The sequence below is a fragment of the Pipistrellus hanaki genome, assembly GCF_964339955.1.
Source record: "Pipistrellus hanaki genome assembly, chromosome: 1".
Lineage (NCBI taxonomy): Eukaryota > Metazoa > Chordata > Mammalia > Chiroptera > Vespertilionidae > Pipistrellus > Pipistrellus hanaki.
This window is the reverse complement of record NC_140503.1, coordinates 141,048,110-141,070,903: the sequence shown is the minus strand read 5'-3', so window position 1 is coordinate 141,070,903 and position 22,794 is coordinate 141,048,110. Positions and strand designations below refer to the sequence as shown.

General features: G+C 39.9%; 1 protein-coding gene across 1 annotated transcript in view; it reads right to left on the bottom strand.

Moving 5' to 3' along the window:
- The window catches only part of COL25A1 (collagen type XXV alpha 1 chain), a 459,898-nt gene extending 439,982 nt beyond the window's left edge, over positions 1 to 19,916 (bottom strand). The window contains exons 1-2 of the mRNA XM_084880782.1: positions 18,924 to 19,916; positions 17,727 to 17,796 (exon numbers count right to left, since the gene is read on the bottom strand). Coding sequence (XP_084736908.1) covers positions 17,727 to 17,796; positions 18,924 to 19,223 — 370 coding nt within the window. The 5' untranslated portion in view covers positions 19,224 to 19,916. The remainder of the gene's footprint in view (positions 1 to 17,726; positions 17,797 to 18,923) is intronic.
- Positions 19,917 to 22,794: the final 2,878 nt, after the last annotated feature.

Here is a 22,794-nt window from a genome sequence, read left to right as displayed (position 1 = left end):
GAGGTAGGTAGCTGCTATTATGGAGTTCAGCCTTTAGACTAGACTAAATAACACCCAAAGGTTTGCTTTACTTGGCAGAGTGCTCTAAAAAATTATTTGAATGCTTTTCTGTTGGCTTCACAGTCCCATCTAATGACAGGATACCCTCCCTCGTCTAACAAATGTCATACATTACTTGCCTGCTATTTAAGTTTGCCTTCTGGCTTTAGACTTATGTCCCACCTAAAGAATCCCCACTTGCCCTACATTTTGTTCCCTTTCTTCTCCATCTCCTCTTTCAAACTCATCAAGTTTTACTTCTGTAAGTTGGGAACCATTTTCCTAATTAACTTTTGACAATCTCAGTTAAAATTCAGAAAACTTCTAAACTATTTCTCTATTTTTGTCCTGGTGGGGAAAAAATTATAATCTACAACACAATTTGCTCTTAGCCATATATTTTTATCTAAAGGGGGAAAATTCTCCATGACAAAAGAAGTTTAGAAAACATTATATATACATCCTCCACTTTGGAGATTCACAATACATAAATCCTACAGTAAACTAATCTGTTTAACCAAGTATGTCTAAATTTTCTTCCTCAGAACATTTAACATAAAAAAGAAATGATGTTCGCAGGAGCACAGTTGGATGCATATTGTAATACATAAAAGACAACTGAGAGGATGGACCACTGGTAGAAAGGCAATTCCAAAGGTGTTCATAAATGGATCAATGGCAACCAAAAGGGAAAGACTACTCGAAAGCCATGATGCTCTGTCCTGAACTCTTAGGCTCAGACTTTTCATCACAGAATCAGAAGAAAACACTGTTGGTTGTTTCATCAAATTTCTAAATCATATAAAACCAAGAGGAGTTGGAAATCTATTGAAAGAATCATGATCCCAACAAATCTTGATGAGGATGGAGTTTGGAATCTATATAAATAGATGAAATCTTAGTGAAAATAAATATAAAAGTAAGAAGAAGAAAAGAGAAAGAATGAAGAATGAAGGAGGAGGAGGAGGGGGAAGGAGAGCGGAGGGAGAAGAAGAGAAAGAGAAGAAGAGGAAGAGAAGGAAGAGGGGGAGGAGGAAGGAGAGGAGATTAAGACAATGAAAAAGGAGGAGGAGGAGGAGCTGCCACAATACTATACAATCAAGAATAAGGAAGACAGGACTTAATAGTAGCACATACAAAAAATACTTCGCAGTTTTCATTAATGCTAAACTCAAGTCAGTCACTCAGAATTATGGGACCAACAAGAAATTTATTGTAATTTTAGGTTGCATTCATTAACTTTATAGTATCTGGAACTAGGGAAATTTTCTTCTCTTTCCCTCTTGTATATCCTATTAAGCCCCATCTGTTTTCAAATCAATGTGCAACACTTTAAGAAAGACGTAAACAGCCTGGGTGGTGTGGCTAAGTGGTTGAGCAACAAACAACCCAGGAATCAAGAAGCCATGGGTTTGATTCCCAGTCAGAGCACATACTCAGGCTGCAGGCTCCATCCTCAGTAGGAGTCAGCCAATCGATGATTATGTTCCTTTCTCATTGGTGTTTCTATCTCTCTATCTCTCTTCCTTCCTCTCTCTCTAAAAATCAATAAAAATATTTTTTTAAAGAAGTAAACAAAATGAAGCACCAGAATAAGCTAAGGACACTTATTCCAAGTATAAAAACATCAATAGAAAATATAATAGTTGATTTCAAATATTTGAAGAGTTGTCATAGTAGAGAGGCATCCAATTTAATTTTTATAATGTCGGGGGAATGGTGTACAGAAACTGCTTTATGACCCAGCAATTCCACTTCTAGAAATTTATCTGAAGGTACCCTAAATATTAATTCAAAAGACTATATGTACCTTTATGCTCATTGCAACATTATTTACAATAAACAAGATTCAAAAGTAACACAAGTGTCCATTAGTAGATGAGTGGATAAAAAAGCTGTGGTACATTACACAAGTGGAATACTACTTGGCTATTAAAAAGGAAATCTTACCCTTTGCAACAGCATGAATAGACCTGGATAACGTTACACTAAGTAAAATAAGCCAGTCAGAGAAAGATAAGTACCATAGAATTTCACTCATGTGTGGAATCTAGAGAATAAAATGAACTAACTAGCAAAAAATAGACAGACCGATAGAGAGCAAGCTGACAGCTTTTGGGGGTATAGGGTTGCGTAGGGGTGGGGGTGGAGGGATAGAGCAAAAAAGAAAGAAAAAAAAGAGAGAAGAAAACTCATGAACAAGGACAACACTTTGGTATGGCTGGGGGAGGATGGTAGGGAGATGACTGACGGTATAGAGGGGATAAGTGGTGATGGATGGAGACTTGACTTGGGGTAAGTGAACACATAATACAGTGATATGTTGTAGAATTGTGCACCTGAAATCTGCATAGTTTTGTTAACCAGCGCTACCCCAATAAATTAAATAAAAAATAAAAAAGACCACTCGTTACATGACTCTTTAATCTTTGCCAGATTTGATTAGGTAATACCAGAAGTCAGTTACCACCCACAGTATATAATTTTCAGATACTGATATCCAAAATTTTTAATATTTATAATAAATTCTATCCTCTACCTAGTAATATGAGGCCACCAGAACATAAGCTGCTTTATTACATGAGAAAGATCATACACCATGACCAAATGGGATTTACGATATCCGGTAAATCAATAAATGAGATACATCACATAAACAAATGCAGAAAAGGCATTTGATAAAATCCAACACCCTTTCCTGATAAAATCTCTCAGCAAAGTGGGAATAGAGGGATCATATCTCAACACAAAAATGCCTTATATGACAAACATACAGCCAACATCATACTCAATGGGCAAAAACTAAAACCATTTCCCCTAAGAACAAGAACAAGGCAGGGATGCCCATTTTCACCACTCCTGTTTGGCTTAGTACTGGAAGTGCTAGCCATAGTGATCAGACAAGAAGAAGAAATAAAAGGCATCCAAATTGGAAAAGAAGAAGTAAAATTGTCATTATTCACAGATGACATGATATTGTACATAGGAAACCCTAAAGACTCTATCAAATAACTACTAGAACTAATAAATGAATTTGGCAATGTAACAGGATACAAAATTAACACCCAGAAATCTATAGCTTTTTTATACACCAGTAATGAACTCACAGAAAGATGAACTAAAAAACAGTCCCATTACCATTGTAACAAAACAACTAAGAGACCTAGAAATAAATTAACCAAAGAGGTAAAGGACCTGTACTCAGAAAATCACAGGACTCTGAAAAAAGAGATAGAAAAAGATATAAACAAATGGAAGAATATACTGTGTTCACAGACTAGAAGAATCAACATCATTAAAATATCCATATTATCCAAAGCAATCTATAGATTCAATGCAAGCCCCATTAAAATACCAACAGCATACTTCAAATAACAAATTCTCTAAAACTTCATCTGGAATTAAAAAAAAGACTCAGAATAGCTGCAGCAATCTTGAGAAAGAAGAACATAGTTGGAGGGATCACAAAACCAGATATCAATCTATTGTATATTACAAAGCCACTGTTCTCAAAACTGCCTGGTACTGGCATAAGAACAGACATATAGATCAATGGAACAAAATAGAGAACCCAGAGATCAAACCAAGCCACTATGCTCAATTAATATTTGACAAAGGAGGCAAGAGCATACAGTGGAGTCAAGATAGTCTTTTCAATAAATGGTGTTGGGAAAATTGGATATATACTTGCAGAAAAAAATGAAACTAGATCACCAACTTACACCATGCACAAAAATAAACTCAAAATGGATAAAGGACTTAAATGTAAGACAGGAAACCATAAAAATTCTAGAAGAAGCCATAAGCAGAAAAATAGCAGACATATGTAATATTTTTACCAATGGCAGCTGCTAAGGAGAAAATAAACAAATGGGACTATATCAAAATAAAGCGCTTCTGCACAGGGAAAGAAACCATCAACAAAACAACAAGAAAGCCCACTGTATGGAAGAACATATTTGCCAATGTTATATCCTATAAGAGTTTAATCTCCAAAATTTATAGGGAACTCATACAACTTAACAAAAGGAAGATAAACAATCCAATCAAAAAAATGGGCAAATTACATAAATAGACACTTTTTCAAAGAAGATATACAGAAGGCTGAGAGACATGAAAACATACTCATAGTCACTAATCATCTGAGAGATGCAAATCAAAATGACAATGAGGTACCATCTCACACCTGTCAGAATAGCTATCATCAACAAATCAACAAAGGACAATTACTGGAGATGATGTGGAGAAAAAAGAACCCTCTTGCACTGCTGGTGGGAATGCAGACTGGTGCAGCCACTTTGGAAAACAGTATGGCATTTCCTCAAAACGTAATAATGGAACTTCCATTGGACCTAGTAATTCCACCTGTAAGAATATTTCCCAAGAAACTAGAAACACCTATCAGAAAGAATATGTGCACCCCTATGTTCATAGCAGCACAATTTACAATAGCTAAGATTTGGAAACAGCCTAAGTGCCCATCAGCAGATGAGTAGATTAGAAAACAATGGTACATCTACACAATGGAATATTACACCACGGTAAAAAAAAAAAAAAAAAAAAAAAAGGAGGAGGAATTCTTACCATTTGCAACAGCATGAATGGAACTGGAAAGCATTAAGCTAAACAAAATAATCCAGTCAGAGAAAGATAAATATCACATAATCTTATTCATTTGTGAAATATAATTAACAAAAATAGAACAAGAGTCAGAAGCATTGAACAGACTGTCCAACCTATGAGGGAAGGCAGGGGGTGAGGGTATAAGAGATCAACAAAAGAACATGTATGCATGCATATGAGCATAACCAACAGACACAGATGGGAGGGGGGTGAGGGCATGTGCTGGGCATGGGGGTGACCTGGGAGTGGTCAATGGAGAAAAGTTACTGGAGACTTATATAATATTTTAAACAATAAAAATTTTAAATTTAAAAAAAAAATAATATAAGCTGCTTTGAATTAAAGTAAATATTTCCCTACAAAAATCACCAATCACTATATAGTCTCAATGTATCCTCACTGGCCCTCAGCCCCCATTCTGTCATGTATTCTTCCTAGGATATGTAGGGAGGGCCATTACCTAGCTACAGCCATTCATCTACCAAAACCCAAGTGCACTCAGACAAAAAATGACAGCAACTACCGTGTTTCCCCAAAAATAAAACATCCTCCGAAAATAAGATCTACTTACAGGTTTCCTTCTGAGTGAAATATAAGGCATCCCCCGAAAATAAGGTCCCCCTAGGCTAAACATGAGAGATTTGGTCCACTGATTCTGAAAGAAATGGAGTCACAAGAAATTCACCAGGAAATTCAGGAATTGGATTGTTATGATGATGTTCCAGAAGATGATGACATGATTGTCATTGAATAAATGAGTAAGTTGGTCCGAAGGTTGTGGGTTATTGTTAAGCTGAATAAATGAGTAAATTCTTGATACTGTAGGATTCAGTTTGTCTGGTTTGTGTTGACAACTACAAATTAGGTAATGCATTTCCTTTATTTTCATTTGACAATAAATGTGTACCGTATTCTTCTTTATGGAAAAATAAGACATCCCCTGAAAATAAGACGTAGCACATCTTTGGGAGCAAAAATTAATATAAGACACTGTCTTATTTTCGGGGAAACAGGGTAAAATAGGTAAGAGCAGAGAAGAGCGTCCATATACCTGGGCGGCAGAGGGTGCTAGTAAAGTGAACACTGAGCGTAGGTAACAGCAGAGGTAGAGAGCAAACAAGGCAGGGGTCACCGGGAGAGATAACTGGCCAAGAATAGACAAAATAATTCTCAGAAGCATTGACTAAAACCAAGCTGTCTGAAGCATGGTTGAATATAATGGGAAGTGAATGAAAATGTCCAAGGAAAAGCCAACTAGTAGATAAGATATCTGAAGTCAAAGCCAGGATTGCCAAAATAGCATCATAAAAATCCCAGAAGCAACCACACGCTCACGCCAGGCAAACATGGCCTTGTTAAATAATGTAACTGCCTGGGCATAGTATCCACAAACACAAGGGCAAGGTCAGCAGCTCTTTCTTTAACATTAGTGAAACTATTCATTGATACCGAAACACAGGAAGCTGATTCTCTCAAAGTGGTCTCTAAACAAATTATCAGTATAATTTTAAAGGCCACGAATGTAAATCATGCCAATAATACACAGTCATGCCAATCAGAACTAACCTCAAGGAACAACGAAGGAGATAGAATAATTACCATTACTATACTAAAGCGTAAAAAACAATTTTTGCTATCTAAAAAAAATACTTTCCTGTGCCGTTGCTTTAGGAATGAATATAGGGGAATATATGATTCTGATTCTTTGAGAGCTGTTTTAAAACTCTGTAGGTATCTATTTACATGCAAATTCTTTCTGAGTGAAATTGACTTCCTTCCTCACCATGGCTAAGTCCAGTTTTGCCTCCATTTTTACACTGATTACAATATTCTACAACTATAAATGTGTGTCTTTAAATTCTCAATTGAACATCTTACCAGTTACTCTTTAATGATTTAGTAAAATTTTTAACAAATGTTCTTTTTTTTATCCTTGCCCAAGGATATATTTTTTCCATTTCTTTTTTGGAGAGTGGAGGGGAAGTGGAAGGGGAGAAAGAGAGAGAGACATCAATGTGAGAGACAAACTGACTGGTAGCCTCCTGCATGCTCCCTGACCAGGGCCAAGGATGGAGCATGCAACCGACGGAGGTACATGCCCTTGACTGGGAATCGAATCCAAGACTCTTCAGTCAGCGGGCCAACACTCTAACCACTGAGCAAAACTGGCCAAGGCTATTATCTGTAAAAAGTCATAATTTTACCTTTTTTGAAAATTGTCTTTTAACCGTAATTTTTGAGAAAACAACCAGTTACTTTTTGAAATTTGGGCAAAGTATTGATATTGACCATTATGTGTTTTTAGTTGTGCTACTGGATCTAATCATAAGTATAGCTTTTGCCTTGAATAGGCATAGAGTTTGGGGGACCTAAGGGTAATAAAGTCACTGACTGATCAAATCAGAGGCAAACTGTAAGCCAGGTAGAGAGTGATCAACAGACTGAAGTAAGATAGAGCTTCTGTTTGTACTAGAGGAGGGGAGAGAGGACAGAAAGGAAACTGGCCTGAGTAGGATGTGACTTCTTTAGTAGTATAGATCTTCTGTTTTTATATAACCTCATCACATCCTATAACCGTGAATGCCATGTGAATATGCAAAATGCTAGTGGCATGTGACTATAATTAAACAAAAGTGAAGACTTGTAAAAGACTGAAAATGTGGGGGAAATGATGTATGATATATATCCATCGGGGATAAATGTGACTGATTATAAAATTTTTCTACCTAGAATTTCTTCTTGAAGATTTTCTTCTTGATGCTGGAATCTAAGGTTTTCTGCTCAGGCAGATAGAAGTATAATAAGCCGAAACTGATTTGGCTCAATGGATAGAGCATCGGCTTGGGGACTGAAGGGTCCCAGGTTCGATTCTGCTCAAGGGCATGTACCTTGGTTGCAGGCATATGCCCAGTAGGGGGTGTGCAAGAGGCAGCTGATCGATGACTCTCTCTCATCGATGTTTCTAACTATCTCTCTCCCTTCCTCTCTGTACAAAATCAATAAAATATATATATATTTAAAAGTATAATAGAATAAAACACATTCTGAATCTAATGTATCTTGGGCTCACAGAGAGAGAGAGAGAACACAAAGCATACCTCAGACCTCTCAATTCAAGGATAGTTTTTGCCATAAAAATAAAATTTTTTTTTTAATATTCCAAAAATCATAACATACATTTTATCATCAACACATAGCATTCTTCATATAAAACTTGGAGAACCAAACCAATATTCAGGAAAGTATCCTCAGAAGTAGCTAAAATATAAAGTATTAAATAACTTTGCACAGAAGGAAACTATATACTAGAACATAAAAGCCCTGGTCCCGCTACGGATGTAATTTCTCAACGTTAGAGCTTTACTTTTATTAAAAACTTCCAGATGCATAACATGTATCGTAGTACTAAGCCATACAGTCAGGCTCACTGCTTAAACTCCTAGGAAGTTGTCAGTGTGTCTGGAGGGTTTTGGAAGTAAATTTAGGGGATACAGTTTGCTTGGTTAAACCTCTGTTTTATAGCTTACAATGGCTTTGGCTGGGATATATGACCTTTCCAGTCTCCGGGACGTGGTCAGCCTTCCTATCTTTGCTACTTTACTGATAATTTTCTTCTCTCAAGAGGCAAAGTAACCAAAGTAGTTTTTTAAGAAGTCATTTTCCTCTTCCAGACTTCCTGGAAGTCCATAGATTGAGACATTGCATGAAGGAGAAAATAAATTGCCCAACAAAGCTCAATAACTTGTACAGATGCCGGGTCATTCCATTATCTGTCCAACAAGACAACTGTAGAAGGTGTTGCACTTGGCAAGACCTACTGTCAACAACTAGCTACTCGAACAGTAAATAGCATTGCCGATGACAGTGGACATGCCTCTCGATGGAAGGTAGAGATTATCTTTCAAATTTCTGTTTGCAGTACTTGTTACAGTATGATTGTACCCAGATTTACACTTTCTCTCTGAAATGTATACACTGGGGACTGAACTTTCAGCAATTTTCCGACAGTGTCCTGTGATTCTCTGGAGCCACCTCAGGGGTCATCTTGGGGGAAAGGGGTAGGCAGCAGAAAGAAAGAATATGTAGGGTTTTGGCCTCCGACCCCTCTGACCTCCAAGGTCAATCAGTGTGTAGCTAGCATTGCATGGATGTCATATGATGGATTTTCTCATAGGATTTAAAAAAAGGTCCGGCTTCTTTAAGAAAAGTTGGAAAATGCCTGAACTACTTGATCTCTAAGATGTATATTAATTTTCATATGTTTTGGCTCACAAAGTGCTCAGAGAAAATGTTAAAAAAAAAAAAAAAAAAAAAAAAGGCACGGGGATAAGCTCATTGGTGTGTGTAAAGAGGTAAACCACAATAAAAGTCCTCAACCAAGTCAAGTTGACAGATCCCCATTATGATCATTATGAACTTTTATAAAGAACCTTCTAGAGAACTGTACTAAACCCCAGAGATGCACAGATATAAACCAGAAACCAGGCCATGGAGCACATAAACGAGATTGGTAGACTGGACTCCCAATGCACTCCCTCAGGAAACAGAAGGCAATTAAGCCATGAGAACACTTAGCAGTCAGCATCAGGATCTGCCCACCAGAGTCACCTGATCTTTGACCCACTTAACTCACTTGACCCCAACCAGGTGGATAACCATCCTCAGAAAGGCAGTTGTTTCTGCAGCTTGTTTCCATTCAAACTTTGTCAGCTCTGACTTTGAGTTAATTCTTTCAGTAAGGAGGAGGAGGAGGAGGAGGAGGAGGAGGAGGAGGAGGGGGAAGAGGAGGAGGAGGAGGAGAATTTTGTAGCATTCAAAAGTTTGCTGGCAAAGCCCTAGAATTTGGCAGTCTTTTCTAGCACGACTTTCCAGTCAAAAGATTGGGTTTTGTATGTGCTTTGTGAACATGTTTTATCTTATGATCATATCATGTACATCTAAAAAATGCCGACTGGGGGGGGGGGGGGCAATGGTAACATATGTACACATATAATGCCTTAATAAAATAAGTAAATAAATAAATAAAAATAAAAATAAATAAAAATTCAAAATGCTGACTGGATTCTGGAGTCCCTGAGACACAAATTGGAGTTTCATAAATTCCTAAAAGGGTAATAAAAATATCTTACCTTTTATAACTGCTAGAATTGACCTAAGATATAGGAATATTGGGGGAAGAATTGTGTCAACTTTCCAGGCATATTTAATTCTAGTGTCTTAAGGATCAAAAATAAGAATACCATATTTTTCCCTGTAAATAGAATTGAAGGAGAGACTCCTTCAATATTTTTCTCTCCCACTGGCTGCTACCAGAGCAAAAGAAACTGCTGGAGGAAGAGCTGTAATGGAGAATTCCTCCTACTTTCAGACCATTGTCCAGGTTTACATTAAAAGAGGAACTCTAAAATGCCAGGCTTGCCAAGTATGATGGTAAAGATATTGGATTCCAAGAGATTAGGGGGTATGGGTGATTTTTCCTCCTACTTCTACTCTCCTGCGTGTGAACTCTTTGGTAAAGAAAGGAAAGATAGGCTCTGCCCTGTCAGGACCAGCTACTTCTAGTTAGACATGGTCTTACTCTCAATATTCCCATAATGCATAAACTAGAAGGGGCTACAATTCATATAATTTACTCGGTCACTTAGCCTAAATGTGAAAATTATAGTATTTAAATATGTGCTGACCACATTTCAAACATAAGAATAAAAACTTTGTGTACATAATCCAGAAGCCTGGAGCCCCAAAAATCTAAATTATTAATATCCGAAATAATAAGGCTATTCCTGGCAAACCAGACTAAGCAATCAGACTAAAGAACACAATGAGAAAAATAAAGAACACATTTCAACTATCATATTGTGTGGTAACTGAGGTTGAAATGGCGGCTCCAGATGAAATCACGTCAAAAGCATGACAGTGACTACAAGTGATTCTTGATTCTGAGAAATTATAAAACATAAGCACAAAATCTCAACTGGTAAGTTTAATTACATTTAGTTCATTAATTCTAGCAGTGGGACTACTTTTTTTCAAGTTCATTTCTGTGAACTAAATAACTAAACTTTTTGACTAATACAAATGTAAAAGTTACTACATTGTTTTAAATATCTTAAAGCTGGTAGATAGGACAGTCTAGTCTTCAAGTTTAGATGGAAGAAATTACTTGTTATCTCTACAAATCATTTCCATTGTAAAGGGAAGTCAAGAGACAGAAGTTAGCTAGGACTTTAATTGGTAAGGAGCTGGAAGAACAAAGTCCCACTATGCAGCTCAGTTCCTCCTCCTTGTGGTCACAAAGGGAAGTGCCTGTCATCTAATGGCATGTCTTCAGGGAATCCTATTATTTAAATGACTTACAGAATAGTCATTTGAAGGAATATATAGTGCCAATGAAAAGTGCTCAGTCTTAATTTGCAAGTGATTTCCACTTCTGCTTCCCACTCTTGTGCATTTCCTCCTTTTTAAAAGTCAATTTTTAAATATTTTTTATATTACACTATTGCTGAGTACATCCCAATGAAACAGTTAGCTGTGCAAGCCTAAGGATTCAGTATGTGGGTATGCCATCGTCATTTCTAACACAAATTGGAAATGAGAAAAAAAGGTATCACGGGGCATTAAACCACAGCTTGGAACTGCTCCCTGTTGGCAAACCAGGGAGGGTGAGGCAGCTTCCGTGTTTAGCCGTCCCACAGTGGCTACAGCCTGCAATCTAGGCTGACTCATACATGGTTTTCAATTCTCAGCTTCCAACAAACCACCAAGTAATGTTTATCAAGTGAAAGAATGGAATAAAAACACTTTTTCATAATAGGCTTTGGATGGTTTCCACACAAGATATCACAGGTTGATGTTATTTTGATGAGTGTCTAGTGCGGTTCCCCTGCAACAGGAAATGCCCCCCTGGACAGTAAAGCAGTCCTGATTCTGGCATGTTTTCCCCTTACACCCTCCACGTACCTAATCTTGTTGATAAAAGGATGCCCTCCTGCCGAAACCGGTTTGGCTCAGTAGATAGAGCGTCGGCCTGCGGACTGAAGGGTCCCAGGTTCGATTCAGGTCAAGGGCATGTTGCTTGGTTTTAGGCACATCCCCAGTAGGGGATGTGCAAGAGGCAGCTGATCGATGATTCTCTCTCATCAATGTTTCTAACTCTCTATCCCTCTCTTCCTTTCTGTAAAAAATCAATAAAATATATTTTTTTAAGAAGAATTAAAAAAAAAAAAAAGGATGCCCTCCTCCTCCATTCCTAGACATTCAAATACTGTTGTTGTTTTTTTCAAAGAACAACAGTTGATTTGGCCGTTCCAAGCCAATCAGAAGCACAATGGGCCTGAGAGGCTGCTTGTACCTATACTATTCTTCCAATGAGCTAGAAAGAATTAACCCCTATGCGAACTTATGCCCTCCTCTTAAATGAATTCCAGCTCATGGAAAAACAGAATTACTAAGGTAAGAAAGAGAAAAAGAACATCTGAAAAATTTACTTCCTTAATAATTTTTAGACAAGAGAAACAGAAGAGAAGCTAGGAAACAAGAACACTGCTTCAAGAGGCAATTTGCCCCTGGTCCTGTGGGTGACAGGGCATTTTGCCAGCTGTCACCACTGGACCAACTAAGTGTTACACCCAAACTGTTGTGCTTACCAGTATAAGGATGAAAATAACATGAATGCTTTGAGGCACTCTGATGTCTCACTGAACTGTCTGGGCTTACAAGAGGAGGGGATTGCCTACTATTCTCATTTAAATGACATTTTTTAATATTTTAATTTGCTTTCTTTCTGGAAACTAGTTCTGACTTCTTTATCTCACATGACTGAAAATCTACACATTACTATGCCCTGACTAGATACACTCTTCCCACTCAGTTTGCAGCTGGTTAGGGGGGGAAATGTACAGCATAATGAAAAACCATGTTAGTAGGAAATACAAATCTTATAGGAGTAATTTATGTTAGCAAGGTAACACGATGGAAAAGGGTGCACAATCTTAAAGCTACAGTTAACATTTATTTCCTCCCAAGTTGAGAGGATGCCACAAAACCAGCCACCAAATGTATCCCTTGCATTAATAAATCAGAGGGACTTTAATTGCCTACATCTATTTTTATTTTGTATATAATCATTTTCATAGGCTTGGAGGGTGGATAGGAACCTCAGAAGCTATGTGGTATATCTTTTTTATCTCTAGCTCAACTCTCCGAGCAGATGGCCAGCTGTGTTATGTTTCATCATTTTTAATGAATGTCGAAGGGCCAGGTCCTGTGCAGTACCCACTAAGCAGAAAGTTTTGACTCTTATTCAACCCAAATCTCACTGGTTTCAGAAGAAATGTAGAAGAATAAATTATCACTTTATCCTCCACTACCCTTTATAGGCTAAAGTCACTTTTTTTGTTTCAGTTGGGTATCAGTATAGATAAACCAAGTGTCTGTGCACCTTCATCTGACCATAAATTCTAGGAAAGCCAAAAGTCAGGAAAGGGTATGCCAATCATCTTTTTATTCATTGCTGCAGCTTTATCTCTAATCAGAAGCCAGATTTCTCATGTTATGATTTTCTCCTACTGTGTGAATTTCTCGGTTTTTCCCAAGAGAAAAAAAAAATTTTTTTAAATCCTTAGTATTTACAACATGGGAGAAATTTTGGTCACATACTCCAAAGCACACTGTTCTTTTTCTTGGTTGCACCTGTTGCACCTGCAAATTCATGTCAATTTTAAATAAATGTCTGTCATCCTCATTGAAATGTAAGCTCCCTGAGGGCTTGGAATCCCAAGTCTGCCCATTCCGCAGCATATTCCAAATCTTTGGCATGATATTTGGCACACAGGAGGCTCTTTATGCTTGGAGAATTGACAAATGCCTTTCAAAACCATTCCAGTCCAACACTCTGATTGAGAGGATATAAAAACTGAGTCTGTAAAAGCCATTCTCAAAGATACTTGCTCCAGATTGCATAACATGTTAACGACAAAGCCAGGATTAGAATTCTGTCTTCTTGATTGCCCATTCACATTCTCAGTGCGTTACACCACAAAGGCTCTTCTCCCTAATACCCTGGGCAGGCAATACTACTGGTGAGTAAGACACAGAAACCTTGGTGATCTAAACATCATTTGGTTGGCTGCCTGTGTTCCTTATCACAGAAACCCTCCCATACATATGCCTGGTTTCTACATACCTCATGTAGGACTGCAAGAACAGAAACCCAAAATGGAATTCTACAGCCAGAGCAAAAAACCAATTTATTCTCAAATATGAGGGTCAAGTTTTACAAAGGCCAAGCCACAGATACCAGCTAAATTTCCATGGTTCAGCTACTGCTGGATCAAATATTCTGCTAAACAGAGCTCCAATGTAGATGGTTTCTTAAATTTTATTCTGGGGTTTCTTTAATGCAAATATTTTTAAAATAGAGCTTCTGAGTACATGTAAAAAGTAAATGGGGTCTTATATGCATGTATGCATTGCCTATGGACACAGATAATAGGGTAGCGAGGGCCTAGGGTAGGGTGGGAACTGAGTGGAGGAGAGCTATGGGGGGGTGGGGAGGGGAGGAACATCTGTAACAATCTCAACAATAAAAATTAAATATATATATATATATATATATATATATATATATATAAAAGAAAAATAAATTGGAATTTTCAGAAGTGACAAAGGTGATCTAAAATTGGATTGTGGTGATTGTTATGATTACATAACTCCATAAAATTATTTTTTAAATATTTAAATTATTCATTTAAAATGGGTAATTATTATAAATTATACTTTAATAATACCATAACTGGAAAATATTTTAATATTTTTAAAGTATTAAAGTGTGGAAATGAGTAAGAAAGTTAAACATGTTTTTGTAAACATCTAGTATCAAATCTGTAAAAGACATTTTTTAAAATATTCCCATACTTTTTAAGGCCAGGTTTTATCTACTTCAATACTGGTTTGCCTACAAGGCCAAAAGTTTTTCCTGTAATTTTGGGGGGGAAAATAGTTTAGTAGACTAATATAAATACCTTGGTGTAGCACTAAGACACTTAGTTGTTTGACTGATTACCTGCATGAATAACCTATAGGTGTATTTGTTTAATTAAGCATAATGTTCCAGTCCAAAACCTTTCAGCAAGTTACATATCTGCGGACCTTGGTTTTTCCCACCTCTATCATGTGTCCCTATGGACCAAATGAAAGTTAAATAGCATGTAACACAGTAAAAAGAATAGTGATTGCTGTTATGTATTAACAGCCAAACTCCAATATGCCAGACTGTTTAAATTATTATTGAACAAGGAAGAAGGTACTATTATTAGGTACTTTTTTGCAGATGAGGACACTGGAATATAAAGTTCATTAGTTTGACCAAAGTCACACGTTATTTAATAGCAGACCAGACCTATGATTTTAACCCAGAACTACTTGGCTCTAAAGCCTATACTCATTCTCTATCCCTCACTCGACTTTGAGCTTTTGATTCTACCAGATGTGGTCATGAATCCTGACATTGCCTTTACTATGCTAAGTGAGTCACCTTCTGAGTCCAGTTTCCTAATCTGTAAAATGAAATCACCAATATTTAACTCTCAGGTTGTTGTGAAGATTAAATGAGAGTGATTCCCCTATAATTAGAAATTACTCGATAATATTTTATCTCATCCCTCTCCCATACATGCTCCTTCCTGTGCTTAAAAATATCTATTGTAAAAACATCTATAAATTCTATGATTTCCTTGTAGCCTACCTGGACAAACCTCACTGGGACTGAGCCCTATCAAAAGCAATTAAAGTGGACACAAACAACACAGCATTAAGCCTTTGCTATCAGTCCTTGGCTCTATGACGGAGACTGTCAACAAGAGTGTCAACTTCAAGGGGTGGGCATCTGTCCACAGGAACTGAGCGAGCTGAGGTCACAGACAAGTCTCACTCTGCCCTACGAACAGATGTCTGGGTGACAACTCTTAGTCACTGCAAACCAGGGTTAGAGCCAAACCAGGTGGGAAGTGCTGTATCTCCTTTCTTTTCCTCTTGGCCAGCCCATTCATTCCCTAAAACAATAATCATTGACCGTACCTTAAAATCACAAGTTTTACCCCCAGAATACTACTTTCAACATAAGGTCTCTATTTTGATGATATCTAATTATTCCACAAGCTTAAAGAGTTTCTATAGTAATGATTTGTTGGCAAGAAATCTGTTTTGATTCTGTGTATTGAAATGTCCACCTTCAAGTATTTACCTCTCAAACAACCTGGTGAAAACTGATGTAATGTGGAGCTCTAGTGGTGGCAAGAAAGTAGAGCAGCCAATACTGAGGGCCAACAAAACAGCCAAGGAAATCACCATTTATTATTTATTTGTTATTATGGCAAAATCACTGTTTGTTATTCAATTAATATGTTAAGAATAAAAATGGTTCAAAATGATAATCCGAGATAATGCAAGGTAAACTCGAAATATAGTGTATTTCTTCTAGATTACATACTAGACCTCAACAGCTAGTTTATACCAAACATCATAAAGCAGTTAAATTCACAATGGAACTCAGTGCTGTAGTTGTCACTGCTCTACTTTTCACCCAGTTCACTAAGAATCCTATTAATTAAACACTGGCTGTTTGTCACTCAGCTAACAAGAATACTGAATAGAAAGAAAAAAAATGTTGGGCTCTAAGTGTATGACCAGTGAAGTCCTATACCAACTGTTTTGAGAATTTAAATAATCCCTCCAAGCTGATGAGGTTTTGTGAGTTAATTCCTGCTCCACTAAAGTGCTTTCCTTGAATTTCTGACTTCTGAGGTCTTTTCCAATTTAAAACAAGCAAGAATGAAACTTACAATGTCAAAACAAGCATTAACGTTTCCCTGTTACCTAATGTATATGTCTTCTCAATTGAAAGGGCTTCATTTACCAAAACTACAGCTCCATTATGGTCAACAAAGTAGCAGAACATAAATAATAAAACTTGTATGCTATACAACTGGGAGTTGACATTTAAAATTTCTAAATATGGTTCCTGAATTAGCTGTGTTATGGTGAGGAAAAACAAGTTATCATGAGGGAAAGTAAACTCAGAATATGAAAAAATATAGGAAGTAAGCTTTCCATATATAAGTATCTAAGCATCATATACCTGGACATTACAGAAAATGTAAGAGACTCACTTTTCCATAAGTGGTGGTAAAAGAAAGTAAATGTCCACAAATGCATTAACATTTTTCTGAAATAAATATCTCGACTGATGGCAGTTTTCCATGACTTTCATCAGTTGAATCCACTAGGTGTTTTCCAATAGACATATTCCAAGGGCTTCTAAATTGTTAGGTCTACAGATAACTGACTCCCTAACCTCAGAGGTCTACTGAGGAAGATTTAATGATTACCTAGAGGTTTCATTCATCAATATTTTTTTTCTATCTTTCTACTAATATGCTGTCATTAATATAATCCTCTAAAGCTGCAGAGAAAAAACTGGTAAAAAATATACGAGCCTTTTCTGATATTTCATTGAGAATGCAGTAGTTTGCAATAGGAAGCTCGAGATAAAGAACAAATTTCCTTTTGCTAAAGAATGCAGAACCCTTTTTGATAGAAAAAATAAAATAAAAGCAGGAGAGGAAGTTATGGTCATTTACTAACATACTCGTGTTAAAAGGAGCAAATGGAAACCTGTGCTAATCCAACATTCGCCACCAGGAAATTCAGAATCTAGCATGTTCTGCAGTCATTTTCACAGTAGGTATTAAAAGTGAATAAAATTGAACAATATTTTTCAATCTGTGGATCTAAGAATTTCACATTTGAACATCATCTGCCATATTTTCCATGGTGATTATCTCTCTCTCTTTTGTTCTCCCATAACAGACCTTGGTATGCTGCTTAAAATAATATTTGGGGCTTTGTTTTCCCATGCTTTTGACTGAGACATGTTGATCTTATTAACGTGAGTTGGGTCTGCATTCTTTCTTTACTATTATTACAGGTAGACTTGACAGACACAGGACTCTTGTTTTAAAATGCTCTGCCATGGAGCCAACCTTGTTAAATAAGTTCCATTTTACCTGCTGGGCAGTTGCATTCTGAAGGTGCTTCTCTTGCGATTCTTATTTTGGCCATGTGTTCATAGGATTTCTGCAGGGGGTGGAAAGAAGAGGGATGGAGAGTCATCAGTAGCGCTGTAGAGAAATGGGTTCTTTAGGGAGTCTCGGTCTATATGCTTGATTCACCAGCATCTGATAGCCTGTATAACTAAAGTTTACATATGTACTTGGACTTCAGTCAAAAGGGAACAGTACTACCCAAGCCCTATAAGAAAGAAAATGATTATTGACATGACATCAAGACTGCTGAAAGAAATAATAAATCAATAATTTTTTTAAAAGACTGCTGGACTTGTATAACATCTTTCTCCATTGTTCAACCACCACCACCCACTCCCTCAGCTCATACATATGCAGCCAATGCAAAAACCTGGCATTAACATGTTGCAGTTCTAGGTAAGTTACGTGTTTTAAAACAGCCAATACTTTATGCATGAAGGTCAACTGCTTAGCATGTAGCGCTGCAACTACTGCCAAACAGCCTTGCTGTTGGAAGAACAAGTTCCAGAAAACCTCCTAACTCCAGTCTAATGCTGCCCTGATTTGGGTGCATAGATTACTTTAAAGTCTCAAGTCCAATGGCTCTGCATTCATAAACACCCCTTGGCACTGTATCTTTTACCCGAAAAAAAGATTAAGCTACTATTGTTTTCTTTTTAAACATTTAATGTGAGACCATTCAATGTAGGAAATAACTGGTTCTAAATCACATTCAGGGTTATTTTACTTTCAATAGTGATTACCATTTGTATATGAATAGCACCTATGGTCCTAACCCTCCTGAAGAACATAACAGATGTTATTCTGCAAGGAATAGTCTCCACAAATTTGGGAAAGATTCCTAGGAGACTTTGGAAAACTACAAGAAGCTAAAATGCCACCCTGCCATTCTGCTCACCCTTCCCGCTTTTAGAGCCCCATATAGATTTAACATGCAAATATTCAGAAGAGTGAGGGAAGATGAGACACATGGAGAGGGTGGTGTCGAAGGATGTGCATATGATACAGTACAAACATATGCCACCACGGATGGACACCTAGCATATGTGCACACAGCCACACCACGTATGCGGGCAGTCAGGGTAGGCAGGGCGTATACACGGAATCACGCCTGTGCAAGATGTGTTGCACGTGCAAAAATACCCCAGCTTTTCACACCTGAGCCAGAAGTCGCTCCACTTTCTCCTGCACCACTGCTTTGAGCTGATCCAGGCAATCGGGAAGCGGGCGGATGGAAGGGTCCCCTTTGGAGGATTCGAGAGCGGCGATCCTCGCCTGGAGGTCGTTGGTTTTCACCCCCAGGTACAGACAGGACGCCACGGCCACCGCTGACAGGAGGGCTGCCAGGGCCGCGCTCGGGGGCACGGTCCGGGCACACCGCTGCCGCCGGGCGAGGCTCGGGTCCTCGGAGCCCGGCTCCCCGGGCCCTCCTTTTCCTGCAGGCTTCTTCGGCAGCATCGTGGCGGGGTCCGCTGCCTCCCACCCTCGACCACTTCCAACAACCGTAAAAGGAAAGGGGGAAAAAAGAAAAAAGGACGATTCCTCCAAAGTTCCGTCCGGCGGGCTGCACAGAACTAGTTGGCGGAGTGGGAGAGAGGCGCGCGGAGATGGACCCCTCCCCGCACTCCTCGGTCCTGGACCGTCCCTCCGCCTTCTTCTCCTCCTCTCTTAACTGGGGGTGAAGGGCACCCTCAGTCTACGGACCGGTGGCCACAAGGCAAAGACCAGAAAGAAGCCCACCTCGTAAAGTCCTGCTGACCACCCCGCGCCCCTGAGGACGGACCCCGCAAAGGTCCCCGCGCGCGGCGCACCGGGGTCCGGGGACCGTGGGAGACGGCCGCGGGGGCCGCCGCTCCCCTCGCCCCGCCGCGCAGACCTGTTGCGTCTCGGTGGGTCCGCCTTATGGCTACCCAGTCGGGCGTTTCTCCGCTAACGGGTCCCACCTGGACGCGGTGCCAGGCAAAAAAAAAAAAAAAAAAAATGGGCTGAGAGCGGCGGCGGCGGGAGCGCAGCGCTCCACGGGTACCGCGGGGCAGAGGGGAGAGAGGAAAGGGAACGGAATAAACCCAGGAGCAAAAGCGAGTGGCGAGGCCCCAGTCGCGGCTGCCCCCAGGATCTCCGCAGCCCCGCGCGAGCAAGCCTTTAAATACCCTTCGGGATGCTCGTGTGTGTGAGTGTGAGTGTGAGTGCGCGCGCGCCCGGCGCCGACGGCCCGCCCCCGCGCCCGCCCCCGCGCCCGCCCCCGCGCCCGCCTCCGCGCCCGCCTCCTCCCCGCTCAGCCTCCCGCCGCCGCCGCCCGGCCGCCTCCACCCGGCGAGGCCGCCGCCTTATCCTAACGCATTCACCTCCGTCCCGCCCGCGCGCTCCCCGGAGCCCCCAGGGGGCGGGGGAGCCGGACCGGAGGTCATTTGCATAAGATATGCAAATTTTGGAGCGGCTGCAGTGATTGGAGGGGAGCTGGACGACCCCTCCCCCTCCGCGGAGTAACTTCAGCGTCCCGAGGGCCGCGCCCCCGCCCGGGCGCGCCGGAGAGGGGTCTGCTGTGGGCCCTGCGGAGCGGGGAGCGGGGCTCAGCCTGCCCCTGCCCAGCGGCGCTCCCTCTGGACCGCAGTCACATCTGGAGAAGCGGCCTCCAGGCGGGCAGAAGCGGAGCAGAAAGCTCTCGCTCTCCGTTATCTTCCCTCAAAAGCACTGGCAGAAGCTCTTGGCATCTCGCTCTGGGCAGCCTTTCTCCCTCCTCTCCTCCGTTTCCCACCTATGCCCAGACGCAAAGTGTCTGGCTGGCGCCCGATGTACACACTTCCCCACTTCCCTTCTCTTCCCACGGCCGGCCGGGGCTGCAGATTTCCACCTAGGGAAGTTTTTCTTGTTTTGTTTTTTTCTCCCCTCCCCCAGTTTCCTCCTGTCTTGACGGAGCCGGAGTCGCCTCCCCGCTCTGTGTTCCTAGTCTGTACTAGGGTGCTAATGCGTTTTCCTGATTCCCGTGTTTTGTGGGATTGAAACAGGCAGCGTGGAGGTGCACATTTCTCAGGATTTAGGAAAGACTGGAGAATGAGGTCAATTTTTCCTCTTACCTGACTCTCCTGCTGCTCCCCCTCTGGATCAAATTACAAGTTCTCTAATGGGATTTTTGAAAGTAGGTAACAAGTAGCATTCTGTATCTAATTAACTGGGGGGTAGGAGGGATAAGGCCCACCTCTTAGTCCAACAAGTTTCTGCTTATCTCCTGCTCCCCACAAGAAATACCAAAAATTTCTCCTATCCTTAGTCAAGCTATGTAAATAATCAACAAAATACTGCACTGAGCTGACCTTATACATAAACATATATTGCTCGGTTCTACCCTGTTTCCCCGAAAATAAGACAGTGTCTTATATTAATTTTTGCTCCCAAAGATGCGCTAGGTCTTATTTTCAGGGGATGTCTTATTTTTCCATGAAGAAGAATACGGTACACATTTATTGTTAAATGAAAATAAAGGAAATTTATTGCCTGTATACGGTACGGTAGTACGGTAGTTGTCAACACAAACCAGACAAACTTTGAATCCTACAGTATCAAGAATTTACTCATTTATTCAATGACAATCATGTCATCATCTTCTGGAACATCATCATAACAATCCAATTCCTGAATTTCCTGGTGAATTTCTTGAGACTCCATTTCTTTCAGAATCAGTGGACCAAATCTCTCATGTTTAGCCTAGGGGGGGGCCTTATTTTCGGGGGATGCTTATATTTCACTCAGAAGAAAACCTGTAAGTAGGTCTTATTTTCGGAGGATGTCTTATTTTCGGAGAAACATGGACAGTATGGAACAGGGCAAAGATGTTTCAATAACAGCTGTTGATGGAAGATGCAGAAATAAAAAAAGATTAGGGGATGAAACAGACACAACATTGGAGGACAACTCAGTGAATCTTGCTATAAAATCAAAAGCATCATTCCTTACACTTGTTTTACACCATAGTTCTCAAGGGTGGTCCCAAGACCAGCGTTATCAGCATCATTTGAGAAAGTATGGAAAATTCAGATTCTGAGGCCCCACCCCACATCTACTGAACCTAAAACTACTGCTATTATGAAATTGGAATCACAGTAATCTGCGTCTTTGAACGTCTTCTTAATGATTTTGACGCGCATTGGTGTACCACTGGTGTAACAATTTTCAAATACATTTTTTCACTTGGACCTCATAACCCTGTGATGCAAGTAAGGAATCACTGGCCCCGTTTTATAGATGAGAAAACAATTTTCAAGTCACATTGAGTTGTGAGTTAAACATGTTTTCAAACATCGCACCCAAGGAATGGGTACAAATTCTTTAATATGTCAACGCTTTCTGGTTTACCAATTACCTCTCCAACCATTCCTTAGCCTCCTCTGCAGGCTTTTTTTCTGCCTGTCCTCTAAAGGTTGGTGCCCCTCAGCTCTCTATCTTATGCCATCGTCTCTTTTAACTCTGTATGCTAAACTATCTTCAGTTGTGCTCTCATTTACCATCCATAATACAAGCCCAAATTTCTCCTGAGCCCAATATCTACATAGGCAGTTTGCCTGTCTAGCTCTTCTATTTTGACATCCCATAAGCAATGCCAATGGAGCCTGCATCTTACCTCCAGACTCTGCTCTTCTGCTTCCCACCACTCTGTACCAAGCCAAAACACCCAGTAATAACCCTAGGCTTCTCCCAAAAAATCTCCCAGATTTTTCAATGTCTTATTGTTCCTAGGGTGGAATTGTATATCTTTCAAGTTTACCACCTGATGTCTGTCATCCTTCCTTCCTCGTTGTTCATCTTTCCCCTCACACTCTCCATACCACTTTCTCTAATCAAAGTGCGGAGAGAAAAAGAATGAAGAACTTACAGGGCAAGACAATTCCCTTTTAAAATATCCAGAGAGCCCTAGCCAGTTTGGCTCAGTGGATAGAATGCCTGCCTGCCACTGAAGGGTCCTGGGCTTGATTCCAGTCAAGGGCACATGCCCAATTTCAGGCTCCATCCCCAGTAGGGGGAGTGCAGGAGGCAG